The 23949-nt window shown below is 45.4% G+C and overlaps 1 protein-coding gene across 7 annotated transcripts in view; it reads left to right on the forward strand.

The window, feature by feature from the left end:
* Positions 1-560: 560 nt before the first annotated feature.
* Positions 561-23949, forward strand: part of LOC139546608 (mitogen-activated protein kinase kinase kinase kinase 4-like) — a 114396-nt gene continuing 91007 nt past the window's right edge. For 3 of the 7 annotated variants that reach the window (XM_071355177.1, XM_071355178.1, XM_071355179.1), the window contains exons 1-2: positions 563-863; positions 1160-1225. In XM_071355177.1, the coding sequence (XP_071211278.1) occupies positions 807-863; positions 1160-1225 (123 nt within the window). In that variant the 5' untranslated portion in view covers positions 563-806. Of the gene's footprint in view, positions 864-1159; positions 1226-23949 lie in introns of all 7 variants that reach the window. The other 4 variants (XM_071355173.1, XM_071355174.1, XM_071355176.1 and 1 more) reach the window with 2 other exon arrangements.

Genomic DNA, 23949 nt, shown 5'->3' on the forward strand with positions numbered 1-23949 from the left:
GTATTCCCAGTCATGTGAAATCTTTAGATTAAGGACTAATTTATTTATTTCAATTGACTGATTTCCTTATATGAACTTTAACTTGGTAAAATCTTTGAAGTTGTTGCATGTTGTGTATATAATTATTGTTCATACCTAGTTTAGACATAATTTAGGTTGGCTATATGCATGGATGGCAGGTAGCCGAGCAGTTAAGTGTGTTTGGCCAGTAACCGAAAAAGGTAGCTGGTTTGAATCCCCAAGCCGACGAGGTGAACAATCTGGTAATGTGCCCCTGAGCAAGGCACATAACCCTAATTGCTCCTGTAAATCGCTCTGGTTAAAACGTCTGCTAAAATGTAAATTGATGTCGTTTTATGAAGACTACAAAAAAAAGCTTAAAAATACATTATTGTGAGCTAATCAGCATGGCACATAAATTCAGCATGTTTGGATTAATTTCTGTTGGGGATAGGGGGAGCAGCGGCTCCCTCTATCTCTCTACTGCCCTCACTCAGGCCCTGACCGATTCAGCTTCCTCTGTTGGTGATGCTTTACAGGGGAGTGAGTGAGAGAGCGACAACAAGAGAGAGGGAGGCAGGGGGAGAATAGAGAAAGCAAGCAGCACTGCCAGCCGCGGTAGCTCAATATGGAGTAACAGCGTAGGCTCGACAACGACGGGAGTACAAAGAACAACCCGCTTTGGATCGAAATTACATTAACAAGGAATAAGGGATCACTTCCAATAATGAGATACGACATTGCATATACACAATCAACTTGAAGGGAATAAAATAGACTTTGCAATCTCTATTTATTATTGAAAAATGGCGAACGAGTCTCCAGCTAAAAGTCTAGTTGACATAGACCTTGCCTCTTTGCGGGTGAGTGCAATACATCTTATCTGAGGATGTACATTGTTTGCTGTCCAAATCCATTTATTGACGCAACCATGGGCTAAACCAGGGTACAATGTGTTACAAATGGGATGTGTTGTTCTTGGTAGGATAGGGGGATAAATTCCTATTTTTCCTTTGTTGGCAATGCACTGGCATGTGAGGCAAATCTGGCGCTACTGCCTAATTGAACGGGTTGTAACGTTGGCCATGATACTATGAAAACCACCCATCTTTCAAAGTTATTTGGTAAATGTTAACCATTTGTTAATTTCATTTTACAGGACCCAGCTGGTATTTTCGAACTGGTGGAAGTGGTCGGCAATGGCACGTATGGACAAGTATACAAGGTTTGTTTGCGTTTCCCAATTTCATATAGGCAATATATAGCCTACTGTAGGCTGTCAGAGACCACCGAAAATAGGCGGAAACTGTAGCGCAAACATGTATTTTTCTCCCAGTTTGAGAGAAGTGGCAAATAGCCTATAGACAGTTGGACCAGTGCGGACTGGATTATTACTGCGCTGAGATGTAAGGTATAGACTAAAGATTTAGACATGTGCATTTCCTTTTCTTTACAATTTTGTTGTGTGTTTTATTGTGTTAGGACTAACTACCTGCAACCCATCAGATTTAACAAGCCAAACCAGCTCTAATTTGTCTGGCGATCCTTATCATAGGCGCCTGACCGACTTCTTCCCGTGCGCTACTGGGTGTGCACCGTTGCGCATACTGTATTCAGATCCAATGCAGTGTTGAGCTATTGACATGCCACTTACAGTCGATTAGCAAAGTATGGGATTCGATGTGGAAGCGATTGACCCGTGTAGCCCAGTTGGTAGAGCATGGACAGGGTTGTGGGTTCGATTCCCACGGTGGACCAGTACGCAAAAAAATATTAGAATGTATGCACTCACCACTTACTGTAAGTCATTCTGGATAAGAGCGTCAGCTATATGACAACATGTACAATTGTACCGATAGTATCTAGCTACAGCCATCACGTCTCACCGGAGTGGATAGAGCAGCCTACCTAGGCTACATCACATCCTGTTGTTTTGAAGCTGCTGTTATCTGGTAGAACGGAAGCGAGATTGGGAGAATATGTCCAGACCTGTTGTCATCTGATTTATTGGCCACAAATGGATGCCGATGGAAAATGATCAGACCTTGGTCAAATGTATTGCTTAAAAACTTTTGAATGGCCAATTTGATCCTCACTTGATTTAGCTTGCTTGGCAGTCTATGCAACGGGATAGTCCCAAAAGTGCAAACTCAAAGCCAAATCAATTGTACCATATTAATTTTGTTATATTAATATTTACATATGTAAAATTCTTTAAAATATATAAAAGCATTTAAAATATGCATTTGATCCGTATCAAATAATCTGTTAAATGAACATTTGGACAATTGAGCCCTCTTCCGAGTGGCACGGTCTAAGGCACTGCATCTCAGTGCTAGAGTCGTCACTACATAGGCACAGACACATGCATACAAACACATGATAACATACGCACTATACACACGCACACATGTATTTTGCCTTGTAGATATGTGGTAGTGGAGTATGGGCCTGAGGGCACACACTTAGTGTGTTGTGAGTTCTGTAATGAATGTATTGTAATAAAATAAAAAAAATGTATAACTGCCTTAGTTTTGCCGGACCCCAGGAAGAGTAGCTGATAATAAATACAAATACTACAGACCCTGGTTCGAGTCCAGGCTATATCACAACCGGCCGTGATTGGGAGTCCCATAGGGTGGCGCACAATTGGCCCAGCGTTGACCGGGTTTGGCCGGTGTAGGCCTTCATTGTAAATAAGAATTTGTTGTTAACTGACTTGCCTAGTTAAATAAAGGTTAAATAAAATAAATAGTGTTTTATTTATTCATTAATTGATGGAAACACTCCAACAAACATATGGATTCATAATAATGTACACTATACCCTACTGTATTCCATGACTGGGCTGACCAGGTCTGATTCATTGCAGATCACAGTCAGGGGCCTAGTAAAGGACTGAGTCAATATCCCCTGGTCCCTTGGTGGGGTTTGTTATTCACACACAGTGATCAAAGCAGACCTCCATCAGCCCTACATAACTGTTCAGCAGCAGGGTATGATAAAAAACATGTAATAATCATACCAGAGGACATTGAGAGTGGAGATACAGACCGCTCCTTCCTCAGAAGGTCAACATCAAGATCAAGATGCAACCATGAGTTTTCTGTAGTGTCATTATCTTGATTCTGGGTCATTCCAAATGATTTCAATCACTTTCTGACTGCACCCCTTTTGATTTGAATGAAACCTTTCATACATGTTTGGCCACCATCTTTTCTTTCTTCAAGCGTGTGCAGGCACAACAAACACCTCAGATTATGTAAATAGGGTTTAAGCTACAACATATTTGAACATCATTTTTTTTTTTAGGGGAGATGACTCGTATTTAGATAATTTACTTTAAAGCTTAAATTTTGTAAAAAAATGTAACACTTTTTTTTCCTCAACTAAATCATGAAGCAGTTTGACAACCCTGTTTAGAAGCTTTAAAATTATATCAAGCTGAAGCGATTATCTTTTTTAGTGATGAAGGGTGGGGTATGCCAAATGGGTCAACTTTGAGCACCTCTATCTCCTGAATGTTTTGTCATTCAGGTCCAAAAAGTCACTTTCTGACCACTTCTACCATGGGCAAACATGTATGGAAGGCTTCATTCAAATCAAAAGGGGTGAAATCAGAAGGTGATTGAAATCATATGGAATGACCCTTCTGTCTAAAACCATCCACTTTGCATTTGGGTGTGTGCTGACAGGAAGTCTTCCTTTTAGGGACAGTAGCGGTATTCTCTGTACAGAAATCTGAAAACATACATTCTGTAGCAGCCATTTTCTCTTTAGAGCAGATGGTATCCTTCACTGAATGATCTTGGTTTTATATGAAATCATTTCACCATAAGTAGCTAGCTACAATGTCTTCTTACATGCTGACCACACCGCTCACGTCACGTGTGCGAGAGTTGTAAAATAAATGTACACATACATGTTGTTCAGGCATTGCACCCACAGTGCTCAACAAGCGTCTGCGTAGCCAGGCACTAAAATAGAACTTGTCTCTATTTGTGACGCTTGACGCGCTGCAAGTCCCGCCTCTCCCATCTCCTCATTGGTTATTAGGAGCATATATGTGGGTGAAAGACGAACTAATGTTCACACTCCATGTCACGCCCTGGCCATAGAGAGGCTTTTATTCTCTATTTTGGTTAGGCCAGGGTGTGACTAGGGTGGGCATTCTAGTTTCTTTATTTCTATATTTTCTATTTCTTTGTGTTTGGCCGGGTATGGTTCTCAATCAGAGGCAGCTGTCTATCGTTGTCTCTGATTGGGAATCATACTTAGGCAGCCTTTTCCCACCTATGTTTCTGGGTAGTTGTTTTCTGTATAGTTTAGTTACCTTACAGAACTGTTCGTTTTTCTCGTTGTTATTTTTGTTCAAGTGTTCTGATTTAATAAAATATCATGAACACGTACCACGCTGCGCTTTGGTCCAGTCATTTCCAGGAAGGGGATTGTGACACTCCAGTCCAATTGGTAGTGGTAATGCAGCTTAATGTTGGTTGCCAATTACCATATAATGTCCGAAGAAGAAGAAGCGTGGAGGAGGAGAGATTACTAGAAACAAACTCGGTTTACCCTTTTATCTGTGGATTAATTGTTGGAGTAAAGGACCTTGTGCATCTCAGGTAAAATTACAACCCAATGTTTATATCCCAGGACATATTAGCTAGCAACAGCAAGCTAGCTAGCTAAATTGCCATAAATCAAAATCAAATCATATTTTATTAGTCACATGCTCCAAATACAACAGGTATAGATAGACCTTACAGGGAAATGCTTACTTACGAGCCCCTAGCCAACAATGCAGTAAAAAAAAAATACAGATAAGAATAACAAATAAAAGTAACAAGTAGTTAAAGATCAGCAGTAAAATAACAATAGCGAGACTATATACAGGGGGGGGGGGGGGGGGTACCGGTACAGAGTCAATGTGTGGGGGCACCGATAAGTTGAGGTAATATGTACATGTAGGTAGAGTTATTAAAGTGACTATGCATAGATGATAACAACAGAGAGTAGCAGCGATGTAAAAGAGGGGGTGGGGGCAATGCAAATAGTCTGGGTAGCCATTTGATTAGGTGTTCAGGAGTCTTATGGCTTGGGGGTAGAAGCTGTTTAGAACCTCTTGGACCTAGACTTGGCTCTCATGTACCGCTTGCTGTGCAGTAGCAGAGAGAACAGTCTATGACTATGGTGGCTGAAGTCTTTGACAATTTTTCAGGCCTTCTCCTGCCACCGCCTGGTGTAGAGGTCCTGGATTGCAGGATGCTTGGCCGCATTGATGTACTGGACCGTTCGCACTACCCTCTGTAGTGCCTTGCGGTCGGAGGCCGAGCAGTTGCCATACTAGACAGTGATGCAACCAGTCAGGATGCTCTCGATGGTGCAGCTGTAGAACCTTTTGAGGATCTGAGGACCCATGCCAAATCTTTTCAGTCTCCTGAGGTATAGATTTTGTCGTGCTCTCTTCATGACTGTCTTGGTGTGCTTGGACCATGTTAGTTTGTTGGTGATGTTGACACCAAGGACCCAAGGAAATGTTAAATGCTTTTCGACCTGTTCCCAAATTAAGATAGTTGGCTCAGAGTTTGTTTTGATATTTCAAACTGCGTGTCCTGATTGTGTCTGGTGTGGGTGGACAAAATCAAAATTAGCGCGATGGCGGTCTGGTCAGCATGTTAGCTCTGGGGAGTGGCACAAACAATTTGCATTCGAGGATGCATAGGCTATCCATGTGTTTACTATATATAGCCGGGTGGAGAGTCAAATCATATTGACTTGTCTGCCAATGTCGTGAAGGCCCTTAAGGCTGCCGATGGATAAAGCCTAATCATTCCTGTGTGTGTGTTTTACTACTATGCAATGCACACTTTGAAGACTGCCTATGCACGTCTTGGTGAGCTAGTAGAGGCCATAGACTGAATAAACTGTTCTGAGTTCCCCTGGTATTGGTGTGTCTCTCTGGAAACAACACAGCATGAAGAATAAGTCTATATGCTTTGGGGGTTTAAAAAGCGTAATTTTGCTCTAGCGCAGGGCGGGCATGGCAGTAGTGAGACCATGTCATTAACTGGGAGCCAGGCCGTTTAGAAATGCTCTGTAACACAAATTGGCCTTGACTTTTGGAGTTTAACTTCCTTAGGTCTTAGTGAATCATCTCACTTGCTGCAAGTTTGGCAGGAATAAACCAAGCTTTTCTTCCATGAACCACATTAATTTAGTGGCTAGGTGTGTGTGTTTGGAGTTTGCACATGTTTTGATCTATGGCTGTGTGTTTGTGTTAGGATCTGCATGTGTATATTCGATCCACAACCCATTTTGATTGGCCATCATACTCAGACTAGCCAATGGCAGCTGTGTGCCTTTGTAGCTGTGTGGACTGCAGCTGTTCTGATGGTAAGAGGGAGAGGGAGAGAAAGAGACATCCCTTAATCAAAGGTGCTTTTGTTTTGAGGGTAAGTCCCTGCAGGAGTTGTAATGGAAAAACAGCATGCATGTCTCACACTATCTGGTCCTAAAAACATCCTACCCACACTGCCAACAGTCAGCAAGGAAATCTGGCATTCCCCCGTGTGGGTAAATGGTTTAACCCAATTATAACTCCTCATAATAACCGTCTAGTCCAGGGGTTCTTAAACTTTTTCAGCCTGGGACCCAAATTAGAAATTCTATGTTTTCCTGGGACCCAAGCTTACAAAACACGCAACTATACGTAATATCGGTACATTTCATTGCCCTTATGCCCATTAACAAATGCAACATAACAATTAAATGAAATACCCATATAAATAGCTACTCATGTTTCTTTCCCCATTAAAAACACTCTTACATATCTGTCTAGGTTGGAACTGTTGCTGTTAAAATACAATAAATAATTTAAAATCTGAACTGGAATAAACTGATTGATCACATCACACAGATGTAGACCAGAAAACACACAGTCCTAATGAGAGGTGTGTGACTGGTGGAAGTTTTCAACAAGCAGGTCTATTCTGGGCTCGGTTTTTGACAGTGTAACCCTGAGGTCATGTTCAGCATTGAGTCTGTTGCATTACTTGTTTCTGTCACGTTCTGACCTTTATTTTCCCTTGTTTTGTCTATATTTAGTATGGTCAGGGTGTGAGTTGGGGTGGGCAGTCTATGTTATTTGTTTCTATGTTTAGGTTTGTTCATTTAGCCTGATATGGTTCTCAATCAGAGGCAGGTGTTTTGCATTGTCTCTGATTGGGAGACATATTTAGGTTGCCTGTTTTCACTGTTGGTTTGTGGGTGTTTGTTTCCGTGTTAGTGTTTTTCACCACACGGTACTGTTTCGGTTTTCTGCACATCGTTTATTGTTTTTGTATTTCAGTGTTCAGTTCGGTTTTAATAAATCATCATGAGCACTTACCACGCTGCAAATTGGTCCGATCATTGTTACACCTCTTCAGAGGAAGAAGAGGACGAGAGCCGTTACAGAAACACCCACCAACCAAGGACCAAGCAGCGTGGTAACAAGCAGCAGCAGCAGGAGCAGCGCAAGAAGGAGGAATGGACATGGGAAGACGTTTTGGACGGCAAGGGTTGCTACACATGGGAGGAGATCCTGGCTGGAAGGGATCGCCTCCCATGGGAACAGGTGGAGGCAGCTAGGAGAGCAGAGGCAGCCGGAGAGAGGAGCCAGCGATATGAGGAGGCAGCACGGCAGCGCGACAGGTACGAGAGGCAGCCCCCAATTTTTTTGGGGGGGGCACACGGGGAGTGTGGCTAAGCCAGGTAGCAGACCTGAGCTCACTCCTCGTGCTTATTATAAGCAGGCGTTACTGGTCGGGCACCGTGTTATGCGGTTAAGCGCACGGTGTCGCCAGTACGTGCCCATAGCCCAGTGCGCTATAGGGCAGCCCCCCGAAAGTGTCATGTGAGTGTGGGCATCCAGCCAGGGCGTATTGTGCCTGCTCAGCGTGTCTGGTCTCCAGTACGCCGTTTCGGTCCAGGGTATCCTGCGCCGGCTCTGCGTGCTGTGTCTCCGGGGCGCTGGGAGGGTGCAGTGCGTCCTATGCCTGCGCTCCGCTCGTGCCGGGCAAATGTGGGAGTGGAGCCTAAGGGAGAGGTGCGCGTAGTAGGCACTAGATCTCCAGTGCTCACCCACAGCCCGGTTCAACCTGTGCCTGCACTCTGGAGGGTCCGGGCTAGAGTAGTTATCCAGCCTGGGGGAGTGGTGCCAAGACTGCGCACCAGAGCTCCAGTGCTCCCCCACAGCCCGGTCCTTCAGGTGCCTCCTCCTAACACCAAGCCTCCTGTACGTCTCCCCAGCCTGGTGGGTCCTGTGGCAGCCCCACGCACCAGGCTGTCTCTCCGTCTCCTCCCTACAGGTGTGCCCGTCTGCCCAGCGCCGTCTGAGCTGCCCGTCTGCCCAGCGCCGTCTGAGCTGCCCGTCTGCCCAGCGCCGTCTGAGCTGCCCGTCTGCCCAGCGCCGTCTGAGCTGCCCGTCTGCCCAGCGCCGTCTGTGCCCGTCTGCCCAGCGCCGTCTGAGCTGCCCGTCTGCCCAGCGCCGTCTGAGCTGCCCGTCTGCCCAGCGCCGTCTGAGCTGCCCGTCTGTCCTGAGCCGCCAGAGCTGCCAGCCAGCCAGGAGCCGCCAGAGCTGCCAGCCAGCCAGGAGCCGCCAGGAGCCGCCAGCCAGCCAGGAGCCGCCAGAGCCGCCAGCCAGCCAGGAGCCGCCAGCCAGCCAGGAGCCGCCAGCCAGCCAGGAACCGCCAGGAGCCGCCAGAGCCGCCAGTCAGCCAGGAGCCGCCAGAGCCGCTAGCCAGCCAGGATCTGCGAGAGCCGTCAGTCAGCCAGGCGATGCCAAAATCGCCCTTCACTCCGGAGCTGCCGGAGTCTCCCGCCTGTCCGGCGCTGCCAGAATCCCCCGTCCATTCGGGACCCATGTCTAGGGTCCCCAGTCCAAGGTCGGTGGCGAGGGTCGCCGCTTTAAAGAGGCCACGGAGGCGGGCGAAGAGGCGCACTAAAACAATGGTGAAGTGGGGTCCACGTCCCGCGCCAGAGCCGCCACCGCGGACAGACGCCCACCCAGACCCTCCCCTATAGGTTTAGGTTTTGCGGCCGGAGTCCGCACCTTTGGGGGGGGGGGGTACTGTCACGTTCTGACCTTTATTTTCCCTTGTTTTGTCTTTATTTAGTATGGTCAGGGCGTGAGTTGGGGTGGCAGTCTATGTTATTTGTTTCTATGTTTAGGTTTGTTCATTTAGCCTGATATGGTTCTCAATCAGAGGCAGGTGTTTTGCATTGTCTCTGATTGGGAGACATATTTAGGTTGCCTGTTTTCACTGTTGGTTTGTGGGTGTTTGTTTCCGTGTTAGTCTTTTTCACCACACGGTACTGTTTCGGTTTTCTGCACATCGTTTATTGTTTTTATATTTCAGTGTTCAGTTCGGTTTTAATAAATCATCATGAGCACTTACCACGCTGCAAATTGGTCCGATCCTTGTTACACCTCTTCAGAGGAAGAAGAGGACGAGAGCCGTTACAGTTTCTTAAGTATGCCAGAGTTGAGAACCCTGACTCGCATAGGTATGTGGAGCCAAACTGTATCAGAACATCTACTGCTTTCTCAGCCAGGCAGGAGACAGCAACCTGCTGTAGATGAGCAACCCAGAAGTGTGTGAGTGTGTTTGCCTCAAAAAGCATCTTGCGTCAATCAATGTATTCCAGTTCAGAATAAAAATGATTACTTGTATTTTAACAGCAACAGTTTTTATTTTTTTCATCTTCATCTGTGTTGTTACTTAGGGTAGCACTATCAGTAGCTAGATAGCTTGCTTTGGCTAACGTTAGCTAGCTAGCTATTAGCTGTGTACAAGGGGATTGTTTGAAAGAGAAACTCACATTGACTACTATGAGAGATAGTATACTCCCTTATTTCTGCTTATCATCACCTGTTATAAAATGACTATAATGCCTTGCTAGCTGACTTACTTTTCCACTGTCGAAGCACTGTTTCCTGAAGCATTCTGCCCTGTTCTGAAAGAACTCCCTGGGTTTACCATCATACTGTGGATGTTTGGTCAGGACCTGTCATTTTTAATTTGTTCGTTTTGAGAGACTCACTTCCCTGCACAAAACACATTGTTGGCGCTCCTTGTTATTTATCAACGTTTGTATTAAACCAAGAGAGAGAAACTCATTGCTGTATTTGCGTTTCATGACAATTGAGCTCAGTCAGAACTGGCTAGTTTGCGTCAATTCGATGATGGCGGTTAGTGATGGCGAGTGGGAATGACAAGCCAGTGGCTGAAAGCGCTTCATCTGCTGCTGAACAACAGCACTGCAGTGTGTGGGTCGCAGAGTGATCTTCTGCCAAAAAAGATCTGGTAAACCGTGAAGCACACGCGCATCTTCCACCCACTCGCGCAGCTGCCAAACTGAGCCGAGACACCGCTGCCAAACTGAGCCGAGACACCGCTGCCAAACTGAGCCGAGACACCGCTGCCAAACTGAGCCGAGACACCGCTGCTAAGCAGAGAGCGCACTGAACAGAGAATGCAGTTGCACTTGGCCAAAATCAATTCCAGTAATTAATGAAATAATTATAAATTTACCCTGACACATCGCGACCAACCATTTAACAGGTTTGGGTCGCGACCCAGACTTTAAGAAAGGCTGGTCTAGTCCATTCTACAACTATAATGGGTTGGCAGCATTTGAATGTCTCCATTATAATCCATTATTGATCAACAGTTCAGTTAATTCTAGTTAGTCTGACATGGTTATTTTTAAGGAACTTGGTCATTGTCATCTTTGCTGTAGAGCAGGGGTGTCAAAGTCAAATGGACGGAGGGCCAAATAAAAAATTTAGCTACAAGCCGAGGGCCGGACTGTTCGAATGTTCATTGAAAATTTTTTAAATGACGCATATAGTCTAGTGAACCTAATTGAACCTACTGAAAACCTAACAAATATATTCCAATATGATCAGATAAATAAAGCAATATTTTCTTATGGCTCTGTCAGTAATCTTTAATTTTCAACAGACACAAAAGACAAATTTCCTTTATATAAAAATCCCCATAACATGAACATTAAATGAAAGAAACCGGTATTCAAGGCACCATCAGTAGCCTATATTTTCTATTTTAGCAAAAGTGGGCTAAATTTACTTCAAAGAAAAAAACAATAATAGCAATTTTCTATCATCCACTCAACTGAAATATTTTTAAAATATAATTGGATTGAAATACAATAAAATAAAGTGCAAAAATCTATTAATCAAAAACAACACTTTGTTTAAGGAGAAGTAACATGCAGTGAAAACAAATATTAAACTTTAACTTTTAAACTTGAACTGAGTAAAAACTCTAAATATGTGATTGCACAGTAATGTTCACTTGTTTGAGGTTGAGGGTGATACTTGGTGGTGTCCCATCTTTTCCACAAGTTCATCAATGTTCGGGGTAAGGCTCTGAGCTGAGGAAATCCTCAGAATTGAGTGGAGGTGTTCAGCAGTAAGTCGACTTCTGTGTGATGTTTTGTTCAGGTTCATCAAAGAAAACAGTTGTTCACACAGGTATGTGCTGCCAAACATAGACAACGTTTGAGCAGCCTGGATGCGCAGCTGGGGCATTGTGTCGGGGAGGAAACGGGCGAACTCCGCAGCACCCACTGCCGCATATTTTGCCCTCAGTGCATCATTGCATTGGAGGTCAATCAACTCCATTTGGAGGTTTGGTGGTGAGCTTTCCACGTCAACAGCAAATGGGTTACCGAGCAGTTCCAACCTGCTTTTTTGTGCTTCAAAGTCAGCAAATCGGCGTCGAAAGTCAGCGGCAAGCATACCTATTTTATCAGCCAACTGTGCGCTCGGGAACGCACTGGTAGAGAGCTTCTCTTTCATGGTCTGGCAGCTGGGAAAGTGGCTCAAATTTTCTTTCCGCATCTGCGTCTCCCACAGAGTCAGTTTGGTTTTAAATGCCTTCACTGTACTGTACATATCAGAGATGACATGATCCCGACCCTGCAGCTGCAAGTTCATTGCATTCAGATGACTCGTAATGTCACACAGAAAAGCCATTTCACACAGAAACATTTCGTCTCGGAGTTGTGTTGTGTCTTTCCCTTTGCTGTCCAAGAACAGACAAATCTCCTCACGAAGCTCGAAACATCTTTGAAGCACCTTTCCCTGGCTTAGCCATCGCACCTCTGTGTGATAAGGCAAATCACCATGCTCCGTTTCTAACTCCGTCAGAAATGCCTTGAACTGGCGGTGATTCAAACCTTTGGCTCTGATAAAGTTAACTGTGCGCGTGATGATGCTCATTACATGCTCCATTTTCAAGGCTTTACCGCACAACGCTTCCTGGTGTATGATACAATGATAAGCTGTCAGCTCACCTGTCGCGTTTTCCTCTTGCATCTTTTCCCGTATCTTCGCCACCAGTCCGCTCCTGTGTCCACACATCGCAGGTGCTCCGTCGGTTGTCAAACCCACGAGTTTTTCCCAAGGCAGCTCCATCTCATTTACACATCTTGACACCTCTTCATACAAATCATGCCCCGTAGTTGTGCCATGCATAGGACGTAAAGCCAAAAACTCCTCTGTCACGCTTAGGCTGGAGTCCACTCCGCGGATGAAAATTGACAACTGGGCAATGTCAGAAATGTCGGTGCTCTCATCCACAGCCAAGGAATATGCAATGAAATCTTTTCCCTTTTTCACAAGCTGCTCTTTTAGATTGATGGACAACTGGTCTACTCTCTCGGCAATGGTGTTTCTGCTCAGACTCACATTTAAAAAGAGTTGCCTTTTTTCTGGGCAAACTTCGTCACAAACTTTAATCATGCAGTTTTTGATGAAATCCCCCTCCGTAAATGGCCGGGCTGATTTAGCGATCTCTTCTGCCAAAATAAAACTGGCCTTGACAGCAGCCTGGCCTTGTGATTTGGCTTTTTTGAACAGAGCCTGTCGAGATTTGAGGCCTCGTTTTAATTCCTCTGCCTTTTGTAGCCTTTGTTCCATGTCCATATTCTTGTTTTTGTCCGCGTGTTTCGTTTCATAATGTCGTCTCAGATTATACTCTTTCAGTACCGCCACACTTTCTCCACACAGAAGACACACAGGTTTTCCAGCTACCTCCGTGAACATATACTCCGACTCCCACCTTGTTTGAAACCCCCGGTTCTCAGTGTCCACCTTCCGTTTTGCCATTTTTGATGGGTATCTGAAAGTTAATTTTACTGTGATGCTGACGACTGCTGTGCCAATAAATATTGAAATGAAGCAGCCTACTGCTCGGTGCGTCACCGTTGCATTGTGGGAAATGTAGTATTGGTGCGTGTAAAAGATCTGCGGGCTGCCGGCTTGCTGCGGTCTGCGGGCCGGTTCTAATAATAAATCAAGATCATCCCAGGGGCCGTAAAAAACCTTCTCGCGGGCCGGATGTGGCCCGCGGGCCTTGACTCTGACATATGTGCTGTAGAGGATGTTGGATGTTAGTCAGACGTGAGGAAGTAGCAAAATGGTGGAAGTCATCCATGTAATGATGAGAAGTAGGTTGCTTGGCCCGCCACAGTGTATACCACAAGGTAGTTCTCCACACTGTCTGATTCATTGTCATTCTGAGTTTCGATTTTGGACACAGAGAAAGACATCAAATGAGTCCAATTTGTGTGTAGATGATTGTATGCATCATCAGAGATTCTTGAATTTGCTATGCACATACATACATGTATGTGCCTCACCCACACCTACGCATAACACATCCGTTTATGGCTGCACCTCAAGATCATATCCCGTAGCTATCATTACGTTTACAATGGAAAACTCCAGTTCACATTTTTGGATCATTGCGGAAGGAAGGTTCTGTGTCAGTCTTCATCTTTTCCATTCGTTTGAAGCACTTAGGCGTGATTGGCTGAGCTTTCTAATTGAACTGTGGCTTCTTTTTTTTCTCCGCCTTCTCTCCGGGACCAAGGGCTTTTGTTGGGGTCGTGCAGCAGTACTGTACATCACAGAGGAAATACTGGCAGAGACGGCGTTGGATCACCATGTTTGTGGTTAACACATAGTTTCCCCTCTATTACCTGCTCAGGTGTAGGTCCTTCATGAACATACCGGCTTTCTACCCAGATGAAGTCACTGCTACTGCATACTGAACCACTGGCTCGACTCGCACTAAACAAGAGTTTAATAGAGGGACTGCTGTTCTCCTTTCCTTCCCAGAGCCAGCCCACCCAAGCACAGAGGCTCTGCCTACTGCCTAGCCCCCTGACAGCCTGCTGTGAAAGGTGGAAAAAGCTGTAAACACACAGTGGTCTACCTCTCTTCTCTCCCTCCGCTCTGGCAGTAGTGGACCATCCCTCACTGTGGAATGCAAGGCCTGGGCAGTGTCTATGAGAATGTAGAAAGGGTACGGGGGTAGAGAAGGGAGGAAAGGGGGAAGACAAAGTGAAAAAGAAAGTAAAGACGGGAGAACAGGAATGGAGAGGGAGAGGGACAATGAGGTTAAATGGGAGAGGTTGAGTGGAAGGTCATTGGTTTGTGGTCACTGAGCAAATCTAGCCTACTTCACAGCCCATGTCACATGACTCAGTGAGGAAGATGGGGGAAGGGATGGTGGGCATTATGGCTGCAGTAATCCCACAGCAGGTGACGCCACATGCCGAGAAAGAGGGAGATAAATAAATGGAGACAGACAGAAGATGCGGAAGAGAATAGGCAAGGTTCTGGGGAGCTACTTGGTAAGAAGCAGGCTTTCAGTCCATCCAGTAACACACACTTGCAGTCTAGTTTCATTTTATAGACTGTGGCCTGGCCTTTGGCCCAGCATTGACTGCCCTCAGGTCAGCTGCCTGGCTGGCTGGCTGGCCCATTATCTCGCCATTCATAGCCACATCCAATGAGCAGCTTGTGGGCCTTTTACCCCCTAATTTAGATCTTACCCCCATCTTGTCCTTTTACCCCTCCCTCTTTTAACTTGTCCCCCTGATTATTAAGATGGCTTTGGTCCTTCCATCTACCCAGCTAGACCTCCTGGCTTACTAGCTAGTGACCCCTCCCCTCACCCCCCCTGCCCCTCCATGCACGATGCCCACCCACTCCCCCATATAAAGGTCATGATAGGATTATGAAGACGCAGTGAGGCGAGTTGAGACGTGATCAATAAGGGCCAAGCATTGATGTTCACTCGCGTGCCTCCAACAAAATAGAATTATCTCAAGCACTAGCTGCTTGTTTGTCCTGATCGCCTTCAATGTAATTAATTTCCAAACCATAAGCATCTTTATGTCCCCTGTTCTCTGTGGGTGAGGAGACGGATTGTTACACAAAGCACTTAGTATGTTAATGCTCTGTAATAGAGCGCGCAATGGAATAATACATTCTCAAAATGAGGTAGATAGAGTGCTGTTCTAGCTCCCAGAGACAGGAACAGTACTGATCTTTTCCAGTGTGTTTCTGTGAAAACACCATTTCTTCTGTGAGGACAGTTCACTGGATAGTTTCTTCACATAATTAACATTGTGTCTTTAAAAATGAGGCTGCAGCTCTATCCTAGAGAGGATTAGCTAGACATGAAGCCTGCAGGAGTCCATATCTAGGAGACCAGTGGATGGCTAAGTATGCTTTGAGTCATAGGTCTAAACAGGCACGCACATACATCCAAGGGAACCCATGTCACTGTCAGTTCATCGTGTCATGTGTGTTCGATGTGTCTCGATAGGCCTCCCGTGTGACACACCACTCATGTCTGTGTGGGGTGGTAGGCTTTAGCTAAGTCAGATGTCTCTCCATCTCTCTTTTTTCCTCCCTCTCTATCTCTCTCCCTCTCTCTGAGACCAGGCTAGATTGATTCTTAATAGTGGTCTGTTAGACCTAGAGAGCCTGGCACTATCTGGCCTCACAGACAACTCCTCCTTCATTCTGCTATCTATCTCTGACCTCCTCCTGACTGATAAGGCCTCTGTCCCACACCAAAATGGCCGCCGTGGCCGGCCGGCTGCTATCAGCTCCATGTGTAGCAGAAAGACAGAAGCTCTGGAGAAATCCCACGGGGCTACCCTCTGCCTTAGAGCCCAGCTCGGGCATGAATTTTAAGCCCGAGCCCTAGCCATGTCCGTGACGTTCAGGCCCTACCCTACCCAGGCCCGATTGCTTCTGCCAAATTGAAGGCCCCAACCCTGCCCGAAACCCCAAATAACTTCCTTGTTAGTAAATCCATTAGCTGCTCCTATCTGTCTCTCCTTCACTCTGCATGCACTCTGCTCGCTCTGCATGCGCTCTGCTCATGGCGACATAGCAACGGCTCCGCTTGGACTTCTCGGCTGCCCTGCTTAATGATGAGACATTAGAGAGCAGTTAGCTGTTAGCTCATTTTCGTCACTCTGACCAAACTCAAGGAACATTGTTATTTTCTGTGTAATAACCTCTCCTGTCTTATATTTGACATGGTCAAAGCACTTCTAACAACATTTTATGATCTTAGTCAGATATGACTGTACAGCGCAGCAGAGCACAAGTAAACGGCTCAGCTTCAAAATGTTAATGATCAATTTAGTGATACCCGAGCCCTGCCCGTACCCTAGTTCCTGAAGAAAAAATTAAGCCTTACCCTGCCCTAACCCGATGTATAATGTTGGGGCCCATCGGGCTCGGGCCGGGCAGCTGAGGTGGGTTTAGACACAAGGAGATCGTATGGCTGGCCTATGTATTCGGTCCATTAGTGTTGTCAATCAATCACAGTCCGATGAATGGTGATACTAGCACTTTTAGGATGAGAGACATTGTCCTGTGGCTGCTGGCTGCATGACATGCACTAGCTCTTGGATATATATTCTCAGGATCTAGCTCTTGGATATATATCCTCAGGATCTAGCTCTTGGATATATATCCTCAGGATCTAGCTCTTGGATATATATCCTCAGGATGTAGCTCTTGGATATATATCCTCAGGTTCTAGCTCTTGGATATATATCCTCAGGATCTAGCTCTTGGATATATATCCTCAGGATCTAGCTCTTGGATATATATCCTCAGGATCTAGGTCTTGGATATATATCCTCAGGTTCTAGCTCTTGGATATATATCCTCAGGTTCTAGGTCTTGGAAGTGTAACTCATTTTCTTGTGTGGGGTTAATGACAGTTCTGCATTGTCTGAGGTTTTAGGGTTTAGCATTCTACTGTATGGGTGGCGATTTGCCATCTGGACTGGGTATAGGGGATATAAGGAGGGGGGTTAGAGGCTGATGCAGTCTGTCTGGTCTATGTGGGCACAAGGATTTAGGGAGATATTGGGGAATGTAGCAGAACTTGAATAAAAAAAGAAGACTAAAAACAACAGGTGTCCATTGGACTATATACCACTCTCAGTATTGAGATTGTGTTGTGAATAAGGCTGTATTCCCTGTAGCAGTGTTTCCCCTATATTAATTTAGCAGTGGTGACCCACCACTGCTAAATTGTTGTCACCGCAACAACAAAAACATGATTTAGTTATAAAATATATTTATTTCTGCCGAGACATTCTTTTAAATTGATAGTTGTTGGCTCAATGACTGGAAATCAATGGGAACAGCTAGCATGTCATTGCGTTAACGCTAGTAACAATGCACCCCCCCTTGACACCACTGCTGAAAAAATCATACGGGAAACACTGCTGTAGTGTTTCACCCCACAAGTGCTTTGGTTTGTTTTAATGGCATTTTGTATTTACCTGAAAGAGAATCGTGATGGATTGCATAAAAGTTGTATCTCCTGGAAACACATTTCTGACCATGCCCCTATTGTCTTCCATTTTGTTGAACTTACACTGACACAAACTGATCCATTTTATCAGTTTATTTGTAAATACAAATTTTAATTTATATTTTATTTAGAAGTTGTCCTTCACATAACCCTCCCTCCACACACACACACACACACACACACACACACACACACACACACACACACACACACACACACACACACACACACACACACACACACACTTTAACATACTTCCATGCGATCTCCATCTGTCCCTGATTCTTATAATGGCTGTTTTTCTTTATTGGGGACAGCCTCTTTCCTTTCAGACCCTTCTCCACAGTCAGGGCCAGGCAGCTGGTTGGACTGACTGGCTGACTGAACGGTTTGACTGACTGACTGAATGACTGTGGGCCTCGTTAAGTTTGTTTTCATCTGATTCACAATACTTGAGCGCTGCCCAGGTCACCTGACTAGAACCAATGCCTGTGATTTGAGCAGAGTACCAGAGCACTTCTTCCTGTAGCTGGGCAGACTCTCTAAACACCCGAGAGAACGGGGGCTTCAAACGCACATATACACACAAAGATACATCCTCATAGTCTATCTAACACATACATACTCCCACACACTCTGATGCAGATTCACAGAGTTGAATATTGACACTCTCTCGCATGCACTGACTGTACACACATGCTTGTTTGGAGAGACTGACTTGCTCTCTCTCAAACACAGACACACACACACACTCTCTCCCACACAAACACTTATACAGATAGGACCTACAAATGCACATTTAAATGATTTGAATACACAGAGTAGCACACGGATATATACAACCAACATGTTTGCTACAGTGGAAGTGGAGGCGGATAGTGAAAGCCTCGTCTCATCGTAGGCAGTAGTTGTGGATGCAGCCGTGGCCATGTTGGCAGGAGAAGGGCAGCCTCTCTTCCTCCTCCTCTTCTCTCCTTTGTCTGTACCAACTCTGTGCTCTTAACTGAGACACATTAGCAAGGTGTTCTACACGTCAGCACTGCCTCTCTCCTCTCACCTTTCTCTCTTGCCTCTGTCTCTCTCCTCTCCTCTCCACCAGCCAGCTTGTATACAGCACTGCCTCTCTCTCTCTTGCCTCTGTCTCTCTCTTCTCTTCTCTGCCAGCCAGCCAGCCAGCCAGCTTGTATACAGCACTGGGACTCCCTTCACAAGGGTGCTGCTGAGGTATTGAACTGAATTCACAAAGACCTCCTTGCTCTCTCCACAAAAGCCTTGCAGTTCCGACTAAGTTCGGCTCAGTTGCACAGGTGGTGGGGGTGTATTGATTGAGGGGGAGTGGGTGGTAGGTTAGGGGGGGTTGTACAGTTGTCATGGCGATGAGTTGCCGTGGTTTTGGCTCTGGGTTTGGGCCGAGGATGGCACTGAATTTAAACTCTGGCTTTCTGTCGTGCAACACTGTTGTCTCTAGCGAGGGTTAGTGTGTGTGTGTGCACATCATTTTTTTTGTGTAAAGGGTCACCTGCTGTTTCCAGTTCCAAACATAGATTTTCTGTGTAGTGAAAGTCAGGTGTAAACTGACATTTAACTAAGTGGCCTGTAACTACTACTCAACCCCCAACCTCCCCTCCCCCAAAAACAAAAACACACTTTCAGCCCTCACCACATAGCCCACAGGGCAGAGGCCAGACAGAAAGCTATGGGGGGCTAGCACCTGCTCCCCTCATCTCTCTGTCTGCAGGTAAGCCCATCAGATGCGTGTCTTGCTCATCCCCTATCAGTTTCATGTGGAGCAGGGCCGTACCCTGAGGACACAGGGAGGTAGAGGAGTTTAGGCAGGTCTTTAAATGCCTGTGCTCAAGGACCAGCTGGCAGAGGATGGGTGGGTAGGAGAGAGCTCTGGGTGGTGTAATAGAGAGAAGATGGACCAGAGTATCATTGGATAGAGGTGTGTCACTGATGGTGAATCCCTAGCTCTATTGAATGAATGGCCATGCCCATGAAGGTGTCCCAAGACTTCTGGCCTGCTGGCTGTTAGTTTTCACCCTTCCCTCATTCTCTCTGTTATTGTCTTTCTCTTGTATTCTTTCATTTTAAATCCCCCATTTCCCTCTCCCTTTCATCCTCCCTTCCTTCTCTCATCCCGACATAGCGGTAGCTGTGCTGTGTACTAGTTATGTGTCAGGGGGCAGACTGATGCAGTAGCAGACAGTGGTGGGTTAAGGCTGAGGGTGAGTGCCCTGCCCTAAATAACTACTTCTGCACTGTACTCATCTCAGGGGCTGAGACTGGTGTCTGTTGCGTGTGCGTGGGTGCCGCATGGTGAAAGCATGGTCAGGTCATGGCAGACCTGACTAATTCCCCTCTCATTCGGCCCCCCTTCACAGTAGAGGCATCAGACAAGGTTCTACAGACTGTTGACATCTAGTGGAAGCCGTAGGAAGTGCAAACTCCTCCATATCTCGCTGTGATTTCAATGGGATCTTGGTTGAAAATCGACCAGCCTCAGAATTTCCACTTCCTGTTTGGATTTTTTTCTCAGGTTTTTGCCTGCCATATGAGTTCTGTTATACTTACAGACATAATTCAAACAGTTTTAGAAACTTCAGAGTGTTTTCTATCCAATACTAATAATAATATGCATATATTAGCAACTATGACTGAGGAGCAAGCCGTTTACTCTGGGAACCTCTGTGCACCTTTCATCCAAGCTACTCAATACTTCCCCTGCAGCCATAAGAAGTTAAACATTAGCTTTTTTACATGGCACATATTGCACTTTACTGTGTTTTTGCAATATTTAAACCAAATTGAACATGTTTCATTATTTATTTGAGACTAAATAGATGTTATTTATGTATTATATTAAGTTAAAATAAGTGTTCATTGTTCATTCAGTATTGTTGTAATTGTCATTATTACAAATATATATAAAAATCGTCCAATTAATCGGTATTGGCTTTTTTTGGTCTTCCAATTATGGGTATCGGCGTTGAGAAATCATAATCGGTCGACCTCTAGTATTTTTATTTATTTTGGATCCCCACTCTTCCTGGGGTCCAGCAAAAGGAAGTAAATGTATGCAAAACACCACATATCTACAGTATTAAATCTGCGTGTGTGTGTGTGTGTGTGTGTGTGTGTGTGTGTGTGTGTGTGTGTGTGTGTGTGTGTGTGTGTGTGTGTGTGTGTGTGTGTGTGTGTGTGTGTGTGTGTCTGTGCCAATGTTTGTGTTGCTTCACAGTCCCCGCTGTTCCATAATTTTTTTCTGTTTTTTAAATCTAATTTTACTGCTTGCTTCAGTTACTTGATGTGGAATAGAGTTCCGTGTAGTCATGGCTCTATGTAGTACTGTGTGCCTCCCATCTCTGTGAAGAGACCTGTTGTGGCATGTCTTGTGGCGTATGCATGGGTGTCAGAGCTGTGTGCCAGTAGTTCAGACAGACAGCTCGGTGCATTCAACATGTCAATACCTCTCATAAATAAAGTAATGATGAAGTCAATCTCTCCTCCACTTTCAGCCAGGAGAGATTGACATGCATATTATTAATATTAGCTCTTTGTGTACATCCAAGGGCCAGCCGTGCTGCCCTGTTCTGAGCCAATTGCAATTTTCCTAAATCCTTTTTTGTGGCACCTGACCACACGACTGAACAGTAGTCAAGGTGCGACAAAACTAGGGCCTGTAGGACCTGCCTTGTTGCTAGTGTTGTTAAGAAGGCAGAGCATCGCTTTATTATAGACAGACTTCTCCTCATCTTAACTACTACTGTATCAATATGTACTGACCATGACAGTTTACAATCTAGGGTTACTCCAAGCAGTTTAGTCATCTCAACCACATTATTTATTACAATATTTAGTTGAGGTTTAGGGTTTAGTGAGTGTTTTGTTCCAAAGACAATGCTTTTAGTTTTAGAAATATTTAGGGCTAACTTATTCCTTGTGTATGTGTGGTCTGCCCTAGCAACAGTGAGCCCCCTCCCCCTTCCGTGTGTGTGTGTGTGTGTGTAAGCATTGGATGCATGGAAGATCTATGCACTCATAAAACACTCTCCTTCACTACCTTTCTCTCCCTTTTTCCCTCCTCCCCTCTTCCCACTCTGTAAATCTCTGACTTTCTTTTATCGTCATGGCATCACTCTGCACTGTAATCATTCTGTAATTGCTCTCTCTCTCCCTCCCTCCCTCTATCTCTCTCCCTCTCTCCCACCTTCACCCTCCCCCTTTTTTCTAACACCCCACCATCCCCTCCATCTGATTAAAACAAGCCCTTGACAACCACTGTTGTTTGGTCCCATGGCAACTTGAGAGGCAGGCTGCGATAGCTGCTATATTTGGCGGTTCCCCGGAGTGAAACAAGAAACTGAGCTAGTGAATCTGATGATCAGGCCCAGTAGGTAAGGGTTAAGGGCTTCAGGGGTGTTCATGGCAAAGTCTTGCCGAGCTCTGTCTCTCTGTTGTTGTGCACAGTTGCTTTGGGACAATTTTTGAGCTCTGGCGTCTCGAACCTACAGTGCTTTATAGGGGAGTTTGTTGTGTTTGTACCAGCACTATTCCATTGCCGCTAAAAACCACAGTAATGTAACATTTCGGTGAGGCAGGAACAGATCATGTTGTGCTGATTTGACTCCTGTCTGCCCACCTGCTGAGTAGTGGCTACTGTTGTCCTTTGAAGTGCCTTCCAACCACCACTCTGTTTTACCCCTCAGCAGTATCCATTCCTTCCATACCATTATAATCACATCCAAACTTCTCTCTCCTTGTGGACTGTAAGCCCAGGGCAATGTTTATTTTTTATTTTTTAGGAAGGATTCATTTTGTTTGTCTTCTGTCATCTCATGCAAAGCATTCTGGGAGGATAATGGAGGAGGGGGAATTGGGGACAGACAGGCTGATGATGATGATGAGAGTTGAATGATGATGCAAGGGCGAGGCAAGTTCACCTGAACAGATCTCTACAACAGGAGCCCCTACTGTTTGCTCAGTTAAAGAGAAACAACATTTCATCAATGCTCAAATCTGTGTTTCTGCAGGGGATTTAATGCTAAGCCCCTGAACAGAACGCTAGTCTATCGCAGTGCCTTACCCCGAATCTATCTCCTTAATGCCAAGTAGAGATGCATCAGGTCCCATTCTTACAGCCTTTGGTATGACTCGGCCAAGGACTGAACTCACAACCTCCAATCTCAGAGCAGACACTCTAACCACAAGGCCACTGAGTTGGCCACCATTACATACAACGTCATGTATTGCTTTAACACACACACACACACACACACACACACACACACACACACACACACACACACACACACACACACACACACACACACACACACACACACACACACACACACACACATTGAAAGAACCTTTGCACTGTGTGCATGTTTATAGAAGGAAGAACCCAGGGTGGAGCTCTGCTCCAACATTAGGGGTCTGAATAGCAGTCAAAATGCAGTCTGCTTTTATTAACCTTGGAGTTATTATGGTTGGGTGTATGATTAGTATGACAATACACATATACATACTTTATCTAAGACAACCAGGTTTCAGCCTCCTCCTGAGTGTATAGCTAACAAAGCACACAAGAGAGTCAGCTTGTTTCATATGACATTGTGCTTTGACTGTATGCTGTTCTGTAAACCCCCACCTTAGTGAGTGGTACCAGTACAGGACTCTGAGGTACACCCAGGCTGAGGACTTGTTATTGGGTCACTGGCGTCAACTGGCTCTAAGCCCCTGGTCTGGAGGTGGAAGTGTGTTGAATGTGTCACCCTCTCACTAAGAGGGCTGGGGTTTGACCCGGTGTGACAACGAGCATTAATATCTCCTTGTTGACATGTTGGTATGTGGGGTCATTTTGGAACAGAGAGGGTGGATAAGCTTCATGATGTTTACTCCCCATCCTCTACCTCCCAATGCTAAGGCTTCAATGGGTGTCACAAGGACCACAGTGCAAACTTTCTTTTTTGGTAGAGGACAGGACCCACACAATTTGGGCTCTCCATGGTATTGCCCGAACAGAATGCTCAGTCTATTTTATCACAACTTCTATGGACCACGTCACATTTGCTGTCTATGCCTGTTCAGTTCTTGGCAAAGAAAGTCAAATCAAACCATTTGGGCTGTCTATACAGCTACTCAGCTTTGGGGGAGAAGCTCTTCTCTGAAGCGGCTCATTGTCAGAAGAGCCACCATGGAGTGCCGCGAGGAAGAACATCTCTGTGAAACAACA

The sequence above is a fragment of the Salvelinus alpinus genome, chromosome 20 (genome assembly GCF_045679555.1).
Source record: "Salvelinus alpinus chromosome 20, SLU_Salpinus.1, whole genome shotgun sequence".
NCBI lineage: Eukaryota > Metazoa > Chordata > Actinopteri > Salmoniformes > Salmonidae > Salvelinus > Salvelinus alpinus.